General features: G+C 40.1%; 1 protein-coding gene and 1 pseudogene across 1 annotated transcript; both read left to right on the plus strand.

Moving 5' to 3' along the window:
* Window positions 1-1397: 1397 nt before the first annotated feature.
* On the plus strand, window positions 1398-2681 carry LOC130019398 (sorting nexin-16-like; annotated as a pseudogene).
* A 16179-nt stretch (window positions 2682-18860) lies between these two features.
* Window positions 18861-22313, plus strand: LGSN (lengsin, lens protein with glutamine synthetase domain). Its single transcript, XM_056109958.1, is given in 8 exon segments — window positions 18861-18869; window positions 20844-20930; window positions 21339-21505; window positions 21507-21676; window positions 21679-22008; window positions 22011-22178; window positions 22181-22231; window positions 22234-22313. Coding segments are annotated over 8 exon segments (1062 nt in total).
* Window positions 22314-23222: the final 909 nt, after the last annotated feature.

Genomic DNA, 23222 nt, shown 5'->3' on the forward strand with positions numbered 1-23222 from the left:
GATTTAAACCAGGGTCCTGACCACAGCTGCATTAAGGCAAGTACCTAACTTCTGTTCTATCACTCGAGTCCTGAAATGCTTTTCATTTTGGGGGGGTTGGCGGTGCTGAGGGCTTATTCCTACTCTGTTTCAGAGATCTCTCCTAGCCATGCTCGGGGACCCACATCTGTTACTGACGATTGCACCAAAGTCTGTTCTGTTCCAGGCAGGCGTCTGACCCCTGCCCTCTTTCTCCAGCCCCTGGCCTGACACACCTGCCTTGGCAAAGCAGAACCTCATCTGGCTCCCAGACCCTCAGGACAGTGACTGGAGCGATAGCACAGTGGGCAGGGCATTTATCCATGCAAAGTGGCCAAATCCATTTTTTTCTCTAGAGAAGTAGACTCAAGATTTTAAATTTAAATTTTTAAATTTCTGATCCTTGAGTGTTAGCTAAATTTCCATACTCCGGGAAGTTTGATAAGAAAATATTTGCTAGTAGAGAAAGAGAGAAAGAAGGAAATTGTCTGCCATAGAGGCAGGGGGTGGGGCCAGGTGGGGGTGGTGGGAGGGATTTTAGGGACACTGGTGATGGAAAATGTACACTGGTGAAGGAATGGGTGTTTGTTTTTTTGACTGATACTCAATCATGAAAGCTTTGTAACAGTATCTCATGGTGATTCAATAAAAAAAAATAAAATAAAATCTCTAACCTATGCCCACCCTTCACCCAAAGAAACTATCTGTAATAAATAGCAGTACTCCTACATTAAAAAAAAATTTTTTAAAAAAAGTTTCCATTTCCCTGCATTACTTTAAGAAGACATGATATATAATCTCCTGGTATTAAAAAAAAAAAAGAAACTATTTGTTAGCCACATTGTCATTTTTTTTTTCCTTTTTGGGTCACACCCGGCGATGCACAGGAGTTACTCCTGGTTCATGCACTCAGTAATTACTCCTGGTGGTGCTCAGGGGACCATATGGGATGCTGGGAATCAAACCCAGGTCAGCCGCGTGCAAAGCAAACACCCTACCCGCTGTGCTATTGCTCCAGCCCCCACATTGTCATTTTTACAGTTTTTGGGGGGGGGGTTGTTTTTTTGTTTTTTGGTTGTTTTTTTTTTTTTGCTTGTACAGTTTCAGTTCCCAGAGAGATGGAATTTATCATGTATTAGTTTTAAATTAAAAAATGAAGACTGGTCCTCCCTCTGATCATGTGGGGACCTGGTCTGGGTTCCGGGGCTGGGGCAAGTTGGGGTGGGTATCACCCATTTTGGGGGCTGAGGTTTTTGGGAGCCTCTTGGTGCTGAGGCTGGATATCATAAAGATAGTAATTCCCATGAAGAAAATAATGAATTTCGTAAAAGTTATTTTCTAAGTGTTTTGTTTCAGCAGTGTGCACAAGCCAAAGGAAGATGGCAACTCCTTATGTTCCAGTTTCTATGCCTCTAGGCATCTCTGCTTCCACTTTTACAACCAACAGAAATGAGAGATGTTCTTTTGGGAGCATCTCAACAAGCTCAAACTCTTTGAGAGGCCAATTAGAAGACTCTACCATGGGTAATTTTACCCAGACAAGTGTTCATTATTAAACGGTTAATACAGCATCTGTCTCTAGCAGTCCCCTTGTTAGGACTGATTTACAGGCACTAATTCTTTCACTGAATGTTCTACTAGACCAAAAGAAAATGCAGAACTAAATCCTGAAAATGAATTGAGAAAATAGACTTATACCTAAGATACTCGGTTATGAAGTGATGGAGGGAAGAGCTAAATTTAGTATATATAAAATACTAGTAAGAAAAACATCAGAATGAAACTGGGTAGTTTTCAGAAGATAGACTGACTTCTCTAGACTTAATTGTAAATTAACTGATGTGTTTTCAGGCTTCTGATTAGTGTGTCCACCCAAACACGGGTTTAAAGATAATTACAATGCTGACTTTTCAGAAGATTGACAATTAGGATGACAAGTCCTTCTTTAAAATTTAATAGCTCTTAAGGACATTGCTAATTGCCTCTTGCAGTGAGAGAGTTTCTTTGTTTGGATGATCCACCAGGTCCATTTGATAGCCTATAATAAAGCAGGGCTTTTTTGTGAAGCATTAGAAGAGGCGATCTACCATTTACAGAAGGAACTATTAGAAAATACAAAAAGAAGTCGCATAGTTGAAGAAGCTACTCTGAACGATAGCACAGCCATAGGGCATTTGCCTTGCACGTAGCAACCTGGGTTCAATTCCTCCGCCCCTCTCAGAGAGCCCCACAAGCTACAGAAAGTATTTCATCCACACGGCAAAGCCTTGCAAGCTCCTCGCGGTGTATTCAATATGCCAAAAACAGTAACAACAAGTCTCACAATTTATTGTGAGACATTACTGGTGCCCATCTCAAGCAAATCGATGAACAACCGGAGGACTGTGCTACAGTGCAGTGCTACTCAGAGAGAAACGGCTTTACTTGGACACTCTAGGAAGCAGTTTCAAACAGTCATTAGAATCTGCGGAATCACTGCATGTGTCAAAACCAGATGGCGGGCGCCACCTAAAAGTGGAGTTCTCTACACATGACGGTGATCAAGATGTCTTAGATGAAGAACCTAGAGTTGATAACATGCAATGCTTAAGTTTTAGTGAACTGGAAATTCTGTATCAGAGATAGAAGAAGCGGAAGTGATATATAACGATAAAGAAGACTAATGAGAAGCACAGAAAAGGAGAGAAATTGAGGAGGAAAGTAAGAAGAGGTAACTGGGGCAGGAGGGAGGGGCCTCAGGCACATTGGTGGTGTAGGGGTGTGGGATATCTGTATATTAAACCAGAGTTGACATGGTAAGCATGAGATCCAAAGTACAACCACTAAACAAAACATGTGTCTGTCCATGAAAAGTGCTCATCATCACTTATCATTATGGAAATTCAAATTAAGGTGACAATGAGATATCATTTCACACCAGTAAGAATATCACATGTGGAAAACTAGGAACAATATGTGTTGGCAGGGCACTGTAGCACTGTCCTCCCGTTGTTCATCGATTTGCTTGAGCGGGCACCAGTAATGTCTCACAACAAATTGTGAGACTTGTTATTATGTTTTTGGCTTATTGAATACGTCACGGGTAGCTTTCCAGGCTTTGCCATGTGGGCAAGATACTCTCAGAGAGCTTGCTGGGCTCTCCAAGAGGGGCAGAGGAATCAAACCTGGGTTGGCCATGTCGGCCGCGTGCAAGGCAAACGCCTTACCCACTGTGCTATCACTCCAGCCCCGTGTTGGCAGGGATATAGTGAAAAAGAAACTTTCATCTATTGCCGGTGAGAACATTGTCTGGTTCAATCCAGGTGAAAAACAGTCCAAGAGTTCTCAGCAATTCCATTTTTAGCCATCTACCTCCAAGAGCAAACAAACAAAAAAAAAAACAACTAAACTGTTGGAGTACACGGAGCTTAGGTTTATCGGAATCGCACTCATCACAGTGCTCCCGAATCACTCCCATTACTTTGTCTGCCTGTAACCTCTTCTATGCTCTCTTCCCCAACCAATTTGTAAGGTCTCATCCTTCTTAGACACTGAAGCTGTACTGTAAGTTAATATTGCCTTTCTCCTCTCCTTATGTCTTTTGAGCAGTTTACCTTAATGCAATGTCCTTTTGTATAGATACAGGAAGACAATTAATTAATATTATGCTTTATAACTTAGGAATTGATTGGCTTTGAATATTATTCACTCCTGGGCATCTGCCTTCTCAACTTAAGCCTCAGTTGTCCTCACTTCCTAGCATTCCAAGGGCAGGGTCCCGACGTGGGACTGGATGGAACCAGGGCAAGCCGGTAAGTTATGTGCTACCCTGGCATCGCGATGGGCCAGGCCAAGGTGCCACGATTCTTAACTATAAGTTAAGAGGTTGATCATAGGCAAATGATGTCATGATCCAAAAGTAACGACGAGACTAGGGCCCTGCTGCTAGGAATAGGAAAGATATCTGGCCTGAGCACTGCAGTCTGAGATTGAGATGGCCCTGGGAGAGCAATTCTATATGCTCAAAGTATTTCTTACTGTGTCCATACGAAATGATTAATATTATGTATGCTTATATGTTGTTTGGACAAGGAGAGGAGAAACACGTCCTAGAAGCAGTTTTCTGTGTGTCCTGACTAGCTTGGATGAGACTGCCTTTTTGGAGATGTAGATTCCAAGCTCTAGCAGACTGGTCTTTGTTGTGCTAATCTAAGTACTTGTAGCTTGTGAAAAGGTGAGGCCAGGATTACTGGCCTGCGGATGTAAGGAAACAATGTATGGTTTGCCGCCTCAACGTTCTTTCTGTAACTCCTTCTGATGACATCATTATATTGCGCCCTTTAGAGGTACTATGATCTATATAAGGGAGATTTCAGGGCTCTCTGGGGGGACACGTGCACCAGAGAACCGGGGGACACGTGCATCAGAGAACCTGGGAAGATGGGGCTGAGGACAGAAGCGGAGAGAACAAAGGCGCACGTGCTCGAGGATTCCTGAGGCCTCCATGACATACATCTCTTCCATGTAATAAACAGCTACTAAGACCAACTAGCTTGGCCTCGTTTCCTTCCTTCACCTGACCATCGCCTTCGACCTCCCTGGAGTGGGGAAACGGCAAGACCGCCGGCCGTTTTATTTTTTGTGTGTTTACACACTAAACATTTATTTTAAAGGACATATTCACAACATTATTTGTTGCAGTATTTAGTACAATAAATAAGATATGGAAACAACCTATGTGTTCAAGAACAGAGGAACGGATTTTGATATGATATGATATGATATATTATATATTATATATATTATATATTATATATATATACTGGAACACTATGCATCTGCAAAGAGTAATGAGATCATGCAATTTTCTGTGACCTGGTTGGAATTGGAAGACATCATTTTGAATGAAGTAAGCCAGAAGAAGGACAAACAAGTTGATTAGGGCATGCCTAAATCACCCTTGACCCCAAAGTATAGGGGATAATGACAGAGAAGGAAAGAAATCAAGGGATAAAGAAGAGGATGAAAAAAGGAAGTAATGGGAGAACAGGGGTCAGGGGGACTCGGGTATACCCGTGATGTGGGAGAGTGTTATAGCTATATATCCAGAGTACAGACTCAGCAACAGCGGAAACATGAGATCTAAACCACTGAACTTTGAACTGTGCCTGTTAAGGTGGCAGGGGAATGGCTGGGTAGGGGCATGAGGGACCATAGAAACATGGTGAAGGGAAATTGACAATAGTGGCTTATTGGTACTGGAATAGTGCATGCCTAAGACTCGATTATCATTAACTTTGTAAAGCATGGTTCTTTAATTAAATTAAAAAATTAACAACAACAACAACAACAACAACAACAAAACCTTTTAAAAAAGTGTTTTTTAAGGAGGTAGGTTGAGGATGGGAGGTACCCTGGGAACATTGATGGAGGGAAGTTGACACTGGCAGTGGGATTTGTGCTGGAATACTGTATGTCTGAACTGTTTATAAACAACTTTGTAAATCTCAGTGGAAAACAAGAAAGCAAGAAAGGAGGGAGGGAGAGAGGGAGGGAGGGAGGGAGGGAGGGAGGGAAGGAGGAAGAGGGAGGGAAGAAAAGAAAAAGAAAAAGAAAGGAAAGAAAGAAAGAAAGAAAGAAAGAAAGAAAGAAAGAAAGAAAGAAAGAAGGAAGGAAAGAGAAGGAAAGAGAAAGAGCGAGAAAGGAGAAAGAGCAAGAAGAAAGGAAAGAAAACAAAATTTTCTTTCTTTCGTACTTTTTGTTGTTTTTATTTTCTTCTTGTTTTCTGTTTATCCTGTTATTCTGTTTACTGGGGCTACTCAGCATTATTGAACTAAGAGGGTACAGGGGAGGTGTTGGAGTGATAGCACAGCGGGTAGGGCGTTTGCTTTGCATGCAGCCGACCCGGGTTCGATTCCCAGCATCCCATATGGTTCCCTGAGCACCGCCAGGAATAATTCCTAAGTGCAGAGCCAGGAGTAACCCCTGTGTATCGCCAGGTGTGACCCAAAAAGAAAAAAAAACAGGGTACAGGGGAACAGGGATTTCCATTTGTCCTAACAGCTGACTCTTGAGAGCAGTAATTAGGTGAGGGCCAGCAGAACCTGGGAAAGGAGTCTGGCAGTTCATCCCAGACCTTCCATACATGTTTCACAGCATACACTAGAACACTCTTCCCTTTTGGAATTCACATTTCCAAGAGCCTACAATGTCTATTCAATCAGCCTTTTATAAGTGACCATGGCCTTGTTCTCTGTCAATGAAATATGACCTCACTGTCACAGAACACAGACAATTCTCCAAGGCCTTTCAGTTGCTAAAGAGCTTTGAGGGTTTAATTTTTTTCCTTTTTTTCTCCTAAACCTTTATAGTAGAAAAACTTCTTTATGAAAGCACATTGATTTAATTTTTCAAGGTATGGGAAAGGAGAATACCTCACAGGAATCACACTGTAAGAAAAACAAATGAGCCCCTGAACTGGCAATTATCTGCCTGCTATTCATCATACACATCTCCAAAGGGCTGACCAAAAGGCTTAATTGTAACTAACAAGTATGATTTATTTGAAGAAAAGACATTCAGACAATGATGCAGCAAGATTAGTTGATGCTGTGAAAATGGAATTAGAATGGATAGGGTTTTCATCTTTGGTAAAAGAAACTTTTAAATGAAAAATTTACATACAAAATACATACCAGAGTGCATAATTGCAATATTGTTAATGAGATAAGGTCAAAACACATAGGATTTGTTAATTAGTTAATTACTCATTATATCCAATTATTAAAAGGAAAGACATTAAATGTCTGTGTTATGCCTATATTAACACAGATAATTGTAATATTGCAGTTAAGTAGAGCTAAGCCCCTGTCTCATCCTGCTGATGTGAACACAGGGAAAGAGTAAAGATGTAATTATATAATATGGTAGGCGGCAACAAAAATTCTAAAGAAAATGGAAATGAGATGCTACAATGTTATGGACAGAGTCTTATCCTCTTAGTTCACATATTCCAAATCCTTATCTCTACCTACCCCACTTAGAGATAATAACATGACCAAAAACTATATTTAGAGGTAATTGTTTTAACGAGGTAATTAATTTAAGAGAGTTTTGTAGGCTGATAACTAGTGCAACCTGATGCACTTTTAAGAAAATTAGACTAGGAATTACATCCCTATAGGGAAGACCATGTGTAAAAGATGACCATCTAGAAGCCAAGGAGAAAATCCTTTACTGTTAAAAAACTTTTCTGATACCTTAATCTTAGACTTCTACTTTCCAGAATTACAGGAAAATGCAGTCTTATTTTTTTGTATACAAAAACCTCAACTTTTGTTACAATATAGAGTTGAAATCTATGAGACAACAAAGCTCCAATATTGAAATCGACAAGAATAAAAATCAAATTTCTATGTGAAATTATTATTTCTGACCACGGGGCTGTTAAGTCCTTGCATAAGAATTTATTAATAGGCGCGTGCTGAAAGTAGACTATGGACCAAACATGATGGCCTCTTAGGACCTATATTGCAAACCATGACACCCAAAAGAAGAGAGAGAGTAAGAGGGAATGTGCCTGCCACAGAGGCAGGTGGGTATGTGGGGGGGGTAGGGTGGGGATTGCAGGAGGGATACTGGGAAAATTGGTCTTGGAAAATGGGCACTGGTGGAGGGATGGGTATTCGAACATTGTATGGCTAAAACATAATCACAAAAGTTTGTAAGTCTATAACTGTATCTCATGGTGATTCATTCAAATAAAATTTTTTAAAAAAGAATTTATGAAGCTGTTTGTTGCTAGTTGAACCTTCCGTGTTACTGTTTTTGTTTGTTGAGTTTAGTTGACTGAAAATGCAACCTATTTATTTTTAATTTTTAGACTACCACAGTGCTTGTTGAATCTTATCCCAGCTCTGTGTTCAGGGGTTGTTCCTGGCAATGCCGACAGTTGAACCAGTGTAGGCATCATGCAGCATAAGCACCTTAACCCCTGTACTATCTCTCCAGTCAATAAAGTCTATTTCCATTTAAACCACCTGGTCTGTGGTATTCGGTAAGGCGATTCTAGCAAACGTGTATAACTCATTCTCCAGCCATGGTGCAACCGTATGATCTTAAGGTGAACCAGTAGTTGAACCTGTCCATACTGCAATCAGATATCATAGAATTAACTATTTCAGGAGGTTATGCTTTTTCCCACCATGAAAAAATGTCTCACCTTTACACCTGTTACATATATTTAGGATGTTTTGGGAGTGTGTGTGTGTATGTGTGTGTGTGTGTGTGTGTGTATGTGTGTGTGTTTTGCCACACCCAGCTGTACTTCTGGTCTGTGCTTAGGGATAACTCCTGGCAGTGCTTAGGATACCATTATATGTGATGCCAGGGATCTATTCCAGATCAGTCATGTGCAAGGCAAGTACCTTAACCTCTGTATTATTTCTCTGCCCCCTGAGAAATATTTATTTTTTATTGTTCCCATATTCAATGACATATGTTTATCAATCATCAGTTGCTTTAGTGGTAAGGGTGTTAGTGGTAGCATGTATCTCTACAGATATACATATAATACAAATAAAATATGCTAACTAAATATCTGTCTTGGATTTGTTACTATTGTTTTCTAGGGGAGGACCACACCTCGTAGAGCTTGGTAGCAGGGGTCCCGGGGATGGAACCCAGATTCCTGCATGGAAAGCACACACTTCCCATTGAGCTATCTCTCTAGCCCTGAATATTTTTTCTTATGTTAAAATAATACATATCAGGGGCTGGAGCAATAGCACAGGGGGTAGGGCATTTGCCTTGCACGCGGCCGACTCGGGTTCAATTCCCAGCATCCCATATGGTCCCCTGAGCACCGCCAGGGATAATTCCTGAGCACAGAGCCAGGAGTAACCCCTGTGCATCGCCAGGTGTGACCCAAAAAGCAAAAAAATAAATAAATAAAATAAAACATATCATTTATAGACTTTTAGATACAAATAAGGCAAACAATTAATAAAATCACCTGTGATGAAATCATTGGTGAACCAATAAAATGACTTTATTCATCTCAAGAGAATTCTTCTGATTTTGGTTGATAAATATTTATAGCTTCTATGAATTTATTATATTTAAAATACTGATTATCTGAAGTATTTTATAATTTAAAATGCCTCCTCAGGGCCAGAAAGATAGAACAGTAAGTAAGGCACTTTTTTTGCTTGAGACTAGTTCAATTGCTGGCACTACATATGTTTCCCTGAGCACTGCAAGGATGATCCCTGAGTACAGAGCCAGGATGAAATTCTGAACATTGCTGGGTATGACGCCAAAAGCAAACAAAACCAAAAAAAATTAAAAGGCCTATACAGGGGCTGGAGCGATAGCACAGCGGGTAAGGCGTTTGCCTTGCACGCAGCCAACATGGCCGACACAGGTTCGATTCCCAGCATCCCATATGGTCCCCCGAACACCGCCAGAAGTAATTCCTGAGTATATGAGCCAGGGGTAACCCCTGAGCATCGCCGGGTGTGACCCAAAAAGCAAAAAAAAAAAGGCCTATGCAGTTTTTACTTTTTAGGTAAGAGTATTTAATTTATTCAGAATAAATTGGGAACACAGCTACTGCTAATTTAGCATGAAACACTGTAATTGCAGCAGCTTAATTGTTTGTGTTAAATGGAAGGTAGCTATACAGCCTCAGGAGTTTCTCAGTAGCCAAACTTATCTGTGACAGGACATTATCTTTAATATATTTGCATTGAAGGAACCAGTAATTTGTTTTCCTCATGCTTCATGTACTTAAACTCTACATAATTTATGTTTTTAAACTGCCAATCTTTATACTTATTTTAAAGCCTAATTACATCTCCAAAATGGGATACTCAGGTAGCACTTTAAAATTATAGCTGCTCACCATCAGTGATGTGACAGATTGATGGTTATTTAGATGCAGACATGATCATGGTATCATTTGTGCTCATTTTATGCATTTAAGAAGCACTTAGATGGTACTTACTGTCTGCTAGGAGGTGTTAAATAAGTTGAATCATCATAGCAAACCTATGAAGTAAATGACGTTTATCAATGAGGAGGCAGACGCTCCGAGAGAATAAGAAAAAAAGAAAAAACAGGATTTGGAAGAAAGACTGGGTTTGGTGTTTGAGAAGGGTTACTAAACTGCAACTTCTCTTAAAGGTTCAGGCAGTGACTAACATTTATTATGTGTGCTATGGGCCTGCTCTCTTCTGTGCTATAGATGCCTTGAATCATTTTATGGTCATGAGACACCGACCGGGTTAAGAGGTCCAAATTCTGGTTTTAATTTGGGCAAGGAATTGGGTTACTTTACAATATCTTTGGGCACTCCAGCTAATGAGTTAGTCGGATTAGATGGGATATCGCCAAAGCCTTCCCTAATTTTAAACTTTTACAATTTACATACTTTCTTAAAAATCTTGGAAATCTATATTTCTTTAGATTTTTAGTTTTTGAAAGGAATGGCTCCCCAGTAGTGGAGCTATTGGAAAACAATGGCCCAGTAGTGAAGCATGAGGAAAACAATGGCCTCCTCAGGGGACTTCCCTGATAATTTGGTGCTAGAGCTCCTGATTCTGAGGGTCACCAGCATTATACCTGGCAGTGCAGATAGGGAGGGGTCATGCAGTGCTATAGGGGAAGAGGGTTTGTGGTGCTGAGGACAGAACCTGAGTCTTTGCCTGTACAAGACATGCACCCCACTCCTTTGAGCTATCCACACAGCTTGGGTTTCTAAGTTTTACTTATTCACTTTGTTGTGCCCAAGTTTCAGATCCTCAATTGCGGAGAGAACAAGTCCACATATGATAATGCAAAAGCAAAGGAACTTTATTACTAGCCCAAGCCAGCGGTAGCTCGAGCTAGGGTCCAATTCTCATCCAACGCAGTGGAGTCTTGACAAGGACCCCGACTACAAATCACAAGCAATTTATATAGGGTTTAGAATTAAGAGCAGTTTATATACTGGTTTATTTTTAGCATCGGCCCTATTACAACAATGGTCAGCAATTAGGCAATGGTTAGTAATAGTTTCTAAGGAGGATACAGTGACCTCCTCATGACCGGCTGGACCCAAGTGCCCAATTCCTTATCTAGGCACGTCACTCAACTGGGAGTCTACCAGAAACTGCAAGTTCTGCTTCAGGGAAACAGAAACTGAGGCTTAGTTAAGACCTAATGTTAGCTGAAGCCTGTCATGGCATCAGTTTCACCCTCACAACTTATTTAATTTTTTGTTTGTTTTGGGGCTGGAGCGCTAGCAGAGAGGTAGGGCATTTGCCTTGCCTGCAGCCAGCCTGGCCGAGCCAGGTTCGATTCCTCCGCCCCTCTCGGAGAGCCCGGCAAGCTACCGAGAGTATCTCGCCCGCATGGTAAGCTACCAGTGACTTATTCAATATGCCAAACACAGTAACAAGAGTCTCAAAATGGAGACGTTACTGGGCCCACTCCAGCAAATCGATGAACAACGGGAGCACAGTGTTTGTTTGTTTTGTTTTGGGGTCTCACCTGCAATGTGTGGAGCTTGCGCCTGGCAATTCCCAAGGGGCCAGATAGTGCTAGAAATCAAACCCAGGGCCCAAGCATGCAAAATATGTGCTCCATTTTTTCAAGTCATCTCTTCAACCCCATATTCTCACTTTTTAAATTGAGTCTGCAGTATAGATTTTCCATCATCTACACTCACATTCTTGAGCAACACAGTTGCATGCTAATTTAGATAAATTTTTAATTTGACATAGACTTGGAGACTTTAAAGATCCAAATGGTATTATGAGGATTAAACTGTCCTCCCATTGATCATTGATTTGCTCAAGTGGGCCCAATAACGTCTCCATTGGAGACTTTGTTGTTACTGTGTCTGGCATATCGAATACGTCACGGGGAGCTTGCCGGGCTCTGCCGTGCAGGCGAGATACTCTCGGTAGCTTGCCGGGCTCTCCGAGAGGGGCGGAGGAATCGAACTCGGGTCAGCCATGTTGGCTGCATGCAAGGCAAACGCCCTACCGCTGTACTATCGCTCCAGCTCATGAGGATTAAAAAGTCTCTTTTTTTTGACAAATAGAGGGACAAACCTACAACAAAGCAAAAGATTACAATAAAACCCAAATCCACAGAAAATAAATAAAAGCAAACAATTCAACCTTTAATCACGGGAACTTGAAATTTAGAGCAATGGGTTAATTAAAGAATCTAAAACTATTTTGATATCCTTGCATATACAGACTTAAATAGGATAGTCACTAACCAAATATGCAAATGTATTTTAATTTCCATATGCAAAGACTTTTAGTATTTATTAATAGAATTATTATATATTGTGTGGATAATTTTCACTCTCATCCAGTTCCAAGAGATAATCTTTTGAGACCATTTTTGTCTCTTAAGTTATATAACTATTTATTATAGTAGCTATATGTTGCCCAACAAAGTTAACCTTTTTGCGGCAGAGTGGTGTGTATGACTGTGCTCAGTGCTTTTCTCACTCTGTGCTCAGAAATCACTCAGACTGGTGGTGTTAGGGATTAAACCAGGGTAGGCCACATGCAAAACAGATTCCTTAATTTCTGTACATCTCTCTAGCCTACCAAGTGATATTTTTATAGCCATTTAGAGACAACATTCTTTGAAATATTATAAAGACAGAGAAAAAGTCATATCAACTCTTAACAAATGGCATGATTGCACATTTTTGTTAATGACAGTGATGAAATCAGTATTCTATAGTCCCTTGCTTCTTAGTTCATCATGATGTAAAGATCTGGAATCACTCTTTACAGGTAATGGAGAGCAAACAAATTTGACATCATCTCAATTCTCCTATAGAATGGAACACTTAAAAAAAGAGATGGTTCAAAAGTTAAAAAGTCATCGGCAATTTGAAGTAACAGGCTTCCATGAAGTGTTCAGATCTAAAAGTATTCCTATACATTATTTTTAAGTGAGTTGTACATGTAGAATTATGATTGAATGTAATTTTGACCATTAGCAAGCAAATAGTCCTTATTACTTTTTCTTATTTTCTTGTAATCTCCATAACAATTTTAGCTGGAAACCAATAATTTACTTTGATTCTTACTTGTCCTTCCCAAACACTTTTCCTAAGGAACTGAAGAGATATTTTCAGCTTCCAAACAGCAACTCCTTTTCCTAGTGAAAATACAAAACTAATTAAGACTGGAAAATTTAATCCTTCTGCCTTAAATAATTTTCCTTTGCAGAATTATCTTTTCTCTCTTACTGCAATTATGAAAATAATATTTTGCTTGATATGAGACTATTTCAACAGAAGACTGAAGGGCAAATATAAAAGGAAAAAAGTGATTAAACAGGATTTGTTAGATAAAATGCATACTCATATTTATCTCTTAATTCTGATAAAAAACATGTATTGTTGTTGGATGACTTAATGACTAGTATTAGGTTTGGGGTTTTTTTTTTTTTTTTTTGCTTTTTGGGTCACACCCAGCAATGTACAGGGGTTACTCCTGGCTCTGCACTCAGGATTTACCTCTGGCCGTGCTCGGGGGACCATATGGGATGCTGGGAATCAAACCCGGGTTGGCTGCGTGCAAGGCAAACGCCCTACCCACTATACTATCACTCCAGCCCCCCTAGTATTAGGTTCTTAAAAATAGTACTAAAGAAAAGATTGTCTTTTGGGGGGATGTCTTGAGACTTTTGGAATTTTTTTGTCATTTATATCATGTATTTATTGTAAAGACTGATTTGTTATAATTTGAACATCATTTATTTTATTAACAATGGCTCCTCCCCACCCCAGTGGAGCCAACATCGGCAGCCAAAACTGAACTCAACCGCCGCCTTGCTCCTGGCCACTGTCCACATGCTCACACGAGACTCACCCACAAGTGAATCTATTCCAGGACATCTCATACTTTATACCACCAAAATACCAAGAGTAGCACACCACATATGCTGGGGTGTAAAATAGAAGGCAACCAATCTTAGGGGGAAAATATTTTTATAGATGTGTATACAAATATATATGTACATATACACATGTGTATATACATATATTATATATGTCACTAATCTCTTATAGAAGGGCTTAGTGGCTCCTGGGTAAAATAAAACTATCTTCACACACCTTCTTCTAAGAAATTTTTTTGTCTCATTTTTAGGGGATTATTCATAACAAGCAATACAAAATAAATTATTTCGGTTCTGCTTGGGGGCCAGGGTTTCAGGTTCAGGATAGAAATGTGGTGAGAAGGTGTTCAAATATATTAAATATAATCAAATATTGTGAACAACTTTAAAAAATAACATTTAAGAAAAAGAATGTTTTTCCCATAAGAACCACCCTAATAGTGTGCTTTGCTCAGGGAGCACTGGGTTCATGCCTCTCAGTGCTGGGTGACCAGGCCATGCTGACGAAACTCAGGTTCTTGCAGATGTTAGGCTTGTGTTGTACCACTTGACTTCTCTCCCAGGCCCAGAAATGCATTCCTCAAAAAGGGATATCATTCAGTACTATGCTAGAAAGCATTCCAATTAAAAATCCTCTAAGTTTCCTTTTTAAAATTCTGTAATCTTCCTTTTTTTTTTTAAGGGAGCGTTTTGCAGTCATATCTGACTGTGCTTAGGGATCAGTCCAGACAGTGCTTAGGAACCCATGATGGTGCCAGTGATTGAACCTGGGTCAGCTCTGCACAAAGGCGTGAATCTTTGTACCACCTTGCTGTCCCTCTAATTTTACTTTTAACACACTATTATCAAATTGTTTTTGCTCATTTGCTTTTTGTTATGAAAAACTGGGCATATTCAAAACGTTTTACAATTTTAAGACTTTGAACAAATTCAAATTGGTTTCAGAGAAATAGACCCTTCTGTAGATACTTCCTCTTCTTCCAGGTAAATATGTGCCAGTTAATCTTGATAAGAAATTTACCATACACTGATCTGGTTTCTACTTCTCATGAATTTCTTTCAATCAATGACAATCAATGAGAGAATGTAAATCGGCATTTCAGGTAGTTGCCAGAGGCTTCGTGTGTGCTGTTCATCTTTTGTCAAATTCTAATACAAGTTCCCACTAATTGTACGTTAAAGGTTAAGATTTAGAGCATGATCATAGAACCTCAGTAGAAATGCTTTACAAAAATAGAACAATAGTTCCAAATGGCAAAAAAGCACATGAGAAAATGCTCTACATCATTAATCATCAGGGAGATGCAGATCAAAACCACAATGAGATACCATCTCACACCTCAGAGACTGGCCCACATTCAAAAGAACAAAAGCAACCGATGCTGGCGCGGATGTGGCGAGAAAGGGACACTGTTTCACTGTTGGTGGGAATGTCGACTGGTTCAGCCTTTCTGGAAAACAGTATGGACGATTCTCAAAAAAATTAGAAATTGAGCTCCCATTTGACCCAGCAATACCACTCCTGGGAATATATCCCAGAGAGGCAAAAATGTATAGTCGAAGTGACATCTGCACTTGTTTGTTCATTGCAGCACTCTTTACAATAGCCAGAAACTGGAAGAAATCTGAATGCCCAAGAACAGATGACTGGTTAAAGAAACTTTGGTACATCTACACAATGGAGTACTATGTAGCTGTTAGAAAAGATGAAGTCATGAAATTTACATACAAGTGGTACAACATGGAAAGTATCATCCTAAGCGAAATGAGTCAGAAAGAGAGGGATAGACATAGAAAGATTGCATTCATCTGGGGAATATAAAGAAACAAAATATGAGATTAATACCCAAGAATAGCTGAGATCAGCACCAGGAGGATTACTCCATAGCTTAGTGACCAGTCGGGCATTCTAGAGGAAAGGGCAGCTCAGATAGAGAAGGGAACACCAAATAAAGGGTGTTTGGAGGATCCTCCCAGGAGGGGAGATGCATATCGAAAGTAGACTATGGACTGAACATGTTTGCCACTCAATGCCTCTTTTGCAGACCACAACATCCAAAAGGAGAGAGAGAACACAGGGGATTGCCCTGCCACAGAGGCAGGGGGGGATTGGGGGATGGGGGTGGGGGGGATATTATCCATGGTGGTGGAAAATGGGCACTGGTGGAGGGATGGGTATCTGATCATTGTATAATCAAACCCAAGCACAAAAAATTGTAAATCTACAACTGTACCTCATGGTGTTTCACTAAAAAATAAAAAATAAATAAATAAATAAATAAATAAATAAAAAGAAAAAAATAGAACACTAGTGCTGCCTATATTTGGAACTTGATTAAATCAACACCAAGAGAAATTGTCTGTACTTTTTCTTTTTTTTGTACTGTTATTAGAAATAATTTTACATTATTTTATTCAATGTCTATGAATAAGGCATATAGTCTTTTTGCTTTTTGGGGGGAGAATCACACCCAGCGATGCACAGGAGTTACTCCTGGTTCATGCACTCAGGAATTGCTCCTGGCGGTACTCGGGGGACCATATAGGATGCTGGGAATTCGAACCTAGGTTGGCTGCATGCAAGGTAAACACCTTACCCGCTGTGGAGCGATAGCACAGTGGTCAGGTGTTTGCCTTGCATGCAGCCAACATGATCGACAAGTGTTCGATTCCTCCGCCCCTCTCAGAGAGCCTGGCAAGCTACCAAGAGTATCTCGCCCACACGGCAAAGCCTGGCAAGCTCCCCATGACGTATTCAATATGCCAAACACAGTAACAACAAGTCTCAAAATGGAGACGTTACTGGGCCCGCTCAAGCAAATCAATGAACAACGGGAGGACAGTGACAGTGACATGTATAAGGACCACCCCCCCAGGGTTTAGTTATGGAAAAAAAGTTTATCTTTGAGAATTTTAATAAAATTTAACCTCACCATACACTCTCCTGTTATATTTATTCTTAATCTGTTTCCTAATTTATTACCTATTTTATTAGCTCATCATTATTGCTTTATTCTTATTTAATGACAATACAATATACATACTTTTTAAAAAAATACTTTATATTCATTTTGGAACTTGTAAAGTTGTAAATAATAATGTCTATTTATATCATGATTATGTGTAACCAAGATTAAATCATTCATTTTTGCAAATTTTTGTGAAAGTCATTAAAAGAAGCTCATCTGTGCAAATCAATCTACACAATGTGTTTGGATATATATATGTATGTACATACATATAATACATACATATTACTCCTTATGGATAATTCATTAAACAAAGAGTGAAGTAAATAATTCAAATTTACCTGTTGTTTTCATGAAAAGCAATATCAGTCTATTTAATTTAAAATTTGTTTTATATTTGTGAGAGAAACAGTACTTTTAAAATTGTAAAGATATTCCATGAAGAGCTATAATAGCAAATCAATCTTTTTAAGTTATAAATAAGGAAAGTGAGACCCAGAAAAGTTAAGGAAATTTAAAAATAAATTGTACAGGCAGTAGAAAAAGACGTGACCTTATGATTCATTCTTTAAACCACCCCAATTTTTTTCTTTTTACTAGTCTGTGCTCACGTGCAATTTATTTTTGCTTTTAGATTTTTGTTTTGTGTTTGTTTTTATTATGTACTCAGCAGCGTTCAGGGCTATTCCTGGCTGTATTCACAGGATTACTCTAGGCATTGCTTGGGGGTCTGCATGCAAGAATAGAACAAAAAATGTTTGTTTGTTTAGGGGACATACCTGGCTATGCTCAGGGGTTACTCCTGGCTCTGCACTCAGAAATTACTCCTGGCAGTGTTCTGAGACTATACGGCATGCCAGGGATTGAACCTGGGTCTGTCTCTGCAAGGCAAGTGCCCTACCCACTGTACTAATGCTCTGGCCTCTGTTTTTCCTTATTAAATTGAAAAATAATATTGATGTTTTAAAACTATCTGCCAAGAACTGAGGAAAAGGTTGTTTGGAAAAGGCCACGTATTGAGGTTATGATAATGATGGAATCTACTCTGCTTAGCTTATTTAAACCTTACAATCAAGTTTTATTGCCTCTATCCTGTTGAACTGCTTTAACTTTATTATATGCAGATAATATGATTTTTTTGGTCTCAGATCTAGTCAAAGATGAATTATTATTACGTAAATCATCACTAATTTTTTGGTTAATTCTAAGGTGACCTTTACTTTCAAATTTCAGTTGCCACAAGGATTTGAGCTGGTCTTCAAGAATTGAAGTTTTTCAGGATTGAAGAAATCAGAGGGTAAGACACTTGCTTTGTATGCGGCTGACCCTGGCTCTATCCCCCAGATTCCCATGTGGTATCCTGAACTTGCCAGTAGTGACCCCTGAGTGCAAAGCCTGGAGTCAGCCCTTCGCACAGCTGGGTGTGGCCCCAAAACAAAACCAAAAAGAATTGAAGATTTTCTTTAGGAATTGTTCTTGAATTCAGGTGATCTGAATTAAAGTGCAAAATTGTTTCAGTGCTTTTTATCTTATACAATTGTCTTAAATGTATATATATATAAAATATATAAATGTCTAATTGAATAAGATGTTTATATATTTATATTTCCTACCATTAATAGTCTAAATTCACAATGTTTAAAAAAGAATAAGGAAAATGAGTGAAAAATAGCTCATAAATGTGTGGATTAAATTTACTGAAGAAAAAGGTATAATGTTCCCCTATGTTTTAGTCAGGCAGGACTATTGGAATGAAGTGATAACCAGTCCTTCTGTATTGTTCACAGTTAAGCAAAAACAATCTGATTTAAGATGCAGGAACTCTGGGAGACCTTATGAATAAAACACACCACATAGAGAACTCACACAGAGATTATCAAACTGAAAATGGACACATGTGGGACTCATAAAGTCCCACAATGTATGTGTGTGTGTGTGTGTGAGAGAGAGAGAGAGAGAGAGAGAGAGAGTACGCAGATGCATCAGGTTCTTGCATGAGTTGAAAATTACGCAGGCATAGTAATGCTTGACTCACTCACTCAGCTTTATCACCGATACAAGCAGCTGTGTCAGCCAAGTAAAATGGCCTTTGGAAATTTGTTTAGGGATGATTCAAAGTACAGGAGGCGGTGGGCCACAAAGTCAGGAGTGACCCAGTATACTGTCTCTGTTAGCACCAGTCTCTCTTTGGTAACATTGAAACAATCAGACTTGCAAAGTATCAGTATATTTTATTGACCTCATGATGCTCACTGACATCATGGGAACCAAACTTTATAGCATTTTTTTCTCCACCCATTAATGCAACTTGCAATACATGAAGCCTAATTGATATTCCTATTACACAATTTTAGCAATTGCCTTATGTTTCTATTCCACTTTATAACTTTGTCACTTCCCTATTGTCTGGCACATAGCAAAAAGTTAGATAAATGACCAAGTCCATTGTATTGTAGAGATATATGGCTACACCTCATGGCGTTTCACTAATAAAAATTAAAAAATAAAAAAAAATTTTTTTAAAAAGAGATATATGGCTAAAAGTTTCCTTAGTCGTCATCTAGTCTAGCACTTTTGTTTTACACAGATGTAGACATTGATGTACTGCCTTTAGCAACTTTCTTAACATTACACAAGTAATTTATAAACAATTTAGGACTAGAGGGCAGATTTGGCACACCCAGTTAGTGCTGCCTTGAAGGCTACAGTGTTTTGGAAACCATAGCTTTAGAGACAGAGATCCACATTCACCAGCAAGATTTCCAGGAATGTCAGACAGTGCCATACTTCTGTTTTCAATTGTTTGGGGGCCATACCCAGCTATACTCAAGGCTTACTCCTGGCACTGCACTCAGGGATCACTCCTGGTGGACTCTGGGGACCAGATGGGATGCTGGGATTAAACCCAGGTGCAAAGGAAGCACCCTGCCTGCTGTACTAGCCTCTCTGGCTCCCCGATAATTTGTTAAGTGAATTGTAAATGTGAATGATATGAGGAGAGCAGATGGCTGGTGACCTGGCTCCTTCAGTGTTAGGACAACTGGGTGTTGTAGACCTGACCATACACACCTCCCTGAGATCTGAGGATAATTTAGTATAGCCCTGGGTGGGGGGGGAAGGGGGCTGGGGAGGGTGAAGGGATACAGGGATACTTGAAGGTCGGAGACACATCCACTGCTTTCAGCGGTCATTTCTAACTCTAGAAACTCAAGAGTGCCCTCTGGTGGTGCTCGGAGGTCAGCCATATGCAAGACCTTACTTCTGTCTGTCCTTTGTACTCTCTCTGCCTGATTAAATAGGGGAATTATAATAAATCCAAATGAAACCTTACTGAGATATTTGCACCTATATTATAAAAGAGAAAAAAGCTCTTTATAAAAGTACCATTGACTATTGTTATTTCAAATAATGCTTTAAGTCTTGGCCTTAAATTATGTCTGATGTTTGCCTTGCACGCAGCCAGCCCGGCCGAGCCGGGTTCGATTCCTCCGCCCTCTCGGAGAGCCCGGCAAGCTACCGAGAGTATCTCGCCCGCATGGCAAAGCCTGGCAAGCTACCCATGTTGGCTATCGAATATGCCAAACACAGTAACAACAAGTCTCATGATGGAGATGTTACTGGGCCCACTCGAGCAAATCGATGAACTATGGGAGGACAGTTTGTTTATTTTCACGTCTAAGAGCATATAAAGTTTTCTAAGCTTTAAAGATGTTGAATTGTTTATTGTTAATGAACAAGTTAGGACTAGAAGGCAAATTTGACAGACCCAGTTAATACTGCCTTGCGCTTTTTGGGTTTTACTTTAAAATACCTAACATGGATTTGCTGTTAATATTAAACAAAAGATGTTAGACACATCCAGCCCCCTACCCCCTTAACGGCAAAGCTATTCTCTCCCCATCCACTGCACCCTGTTTGTTTACATAATTCAAAATATCGATCTATCCCTTCACTCTTTAGAGGAAAAGCATCCATGTAGTTTACAAGCCTCGAGGTTATCTTGAATTGATACCAAATACTCAGGACAATGGCATAGATTACATAAGAGCAACTGTGTTTTAATTTGTGGCGGTGTTCTCAAGCAAGAGTTAATAACATTTGAGTTTTGATAATGGAACGCCTCACGGATTTGCGTGTCATCCTTGCCCAGGGGGCTGGAGCGATAGCACAGCGGGTAGAGCATTTTCCTTGCACACGGCCGACCTGGGTTCGATTTCTCCATCCCTCTCGGAGAGCCCGGTAAGCTACTGAGAGTATCTCACCCGCACGGCAGAGGCTGGCAAGCTCCCCGTAGCGTATTTGATATGCCAAAAACAGTAACAACAAGTCTCACAATGAAGACGTTACTGGTGCCCTCTCGAGCAGAATCGATGAACAAAGGGAGAACAGTGCTACTGTGCTACAGAGTTTTGATATGGACTGAGACACACGAGACACCTTCCCCTCCCTGGGGAGCACCAATGGACTTCCCCAGTGTACAATGCCAGAGGCCAGCTAAGCCAGAAGCAAGACTGGCTTTTCTTTATCATCTTCCATTTGTACATTTTTGGTGTGCACCCAATGATCGATTCCAGGACTGTTTATCTTTTTCCTGTTTTAATGGTATTAAATAATCATGACTATTTTCATCCAGCAGCTCGTTAAGGGCTTGTAGCACACAGAAGCCAACCTTGAGAGCTTTTCCTCCACTACCAGGCCAGGTGAGATGGAAAAGACTTTTCCGCTCCAATTTGGCATCTGTTCGGCTGATAATGCATTTCCTCTCAGAACAGGTGTCGAAGAAGTATCAAGGAAATAAATTACATTGCCGGGATTTTCAGTGAGACGGGATTCTGCAATTCAGTCATTTTGTGTCCTAGTCTCTGGGCTGTTGGTGGGAAGAAAAACAGGTTCTGCAGCAGTTCTGGAATAGAGCCACGGGGGGGGGGGGGGGGGGGGGGGGAATAATTGGCAGAACTCTGGAAGCACTCTGCAGTGCTCAGCTGCCTGATGGCTCCTGCTGTTTACTGCCAAAAGCGCAATCCCAAGGGGAGTAAAGACCCCAAAGTGAGTTCATACAACAGGGAATGTGGCGGGAACAGCTGTGCTTTTAACGTCAAGTGTCAAGGTGAGAAAAACACCAGGATAAAAATAAAATGGGCTTCATGACAGCACCGGCTTACCTGATGTTGACTGTACCGGTTGCTGCAGGCTTGGATGAGCTTCAAGGTTGCCACGGTGCCTGGGCTGGTCCAGCTGACAGCACTGATCCTTATCAATCAAAGGCTAGCGAAATCCCTGTGGATCTGGACGATCCCAACTGGCACTGAAGGAAGATCAATGTCTCTGACAGGCTCTCAGAGAAACTTTTTGATGTCATGAAGAAATACGAAGTTAGAAAGTGAAGACACAGATGCCGAGAGAAATAAGTTCTTAGAGTACTTTGTTTAGATTAGCACTCTTAACTGGCTCCCCTGCAGATGTCATTTTTTACTTAAGTAGCTGATCTGTCAGAAAGAAAAGGTTGGAGCTTTGCAACGAACAGCGATAACAAGATTAAATATGATTTGCTCATTTTTTTTCTTTTGCCTGCATGGATTATTTGACAGAGGAAGTGGAACTATAGAGGATCCTGAGCACTGAAGACAACGATCAAGTTGCAGAGACATTGTAATTGTAGTATGCAAATTTGCCAGGTCTACCAGTCATCATTTTCTCTGTGTCTGCAGAAATATTTGGAAATACTCAGTTTTGTTTGTTTTCAATATATTCCACGATAAAGATAAAAATTAGAAAGCAATATTTAAAGAACTGAAAAACACAACCTATTTCAATTATATACATATGTTGTGACTGCCAAGAGAAAAGAATCCACGTAATCTCAAGAATGAAGATCTGTCTTGGATTTGTTTTGCCAGGATCAATGGGATTTTTTTCCGTACGTCAAATTACTTTTGTGAAAGTATGTCATGATGACTAGTCAGCTAAAGTTCCCACGTATGTTCCTTCTCTTTTTACCCTTGAGTGGCTCCCCAAAGATGGAAGGACTTCAAGAATGTAGTGTTCCCCCAAGAAGCCAATCCAAAAAGAAATAGGATTTGAACTGGGAACCAGGTGCATAAGATCCATGTGGAATGTATGTGTATGTGTGTGTGTGTGTGTGTGTGTGTGTGTGTGTGTGTGTCTGTGTGTCTGTGTGTGTGTCTGTGTGTGTATAGGGGTGGGTGTTGTTAAGCGAAGATTTCCTGCTTTTCCAATATTTGAAACTGTAGCACTGTAGCACCGTTCTCCCTTTGTTCATCGATTCTGCTCGAGCGGGCACCAGTAACGTCTTCACTGTGAGACTTCTTACTGCTTTTG

This window comes from Sorex fumeus, unplaced genomic scaffold (genome assembly GCF_029834395.1).
Source record: "Sorex fumeus unplaced genomic scaffold, SorFum_2.1 ptg000008l, whole genome shotgun sequence".
NCBI lineage: Eukaryota > Metazoa > Chordata > Mammalia > Eulipotyphla > Soricidae > Sorex > Sorex fumeus.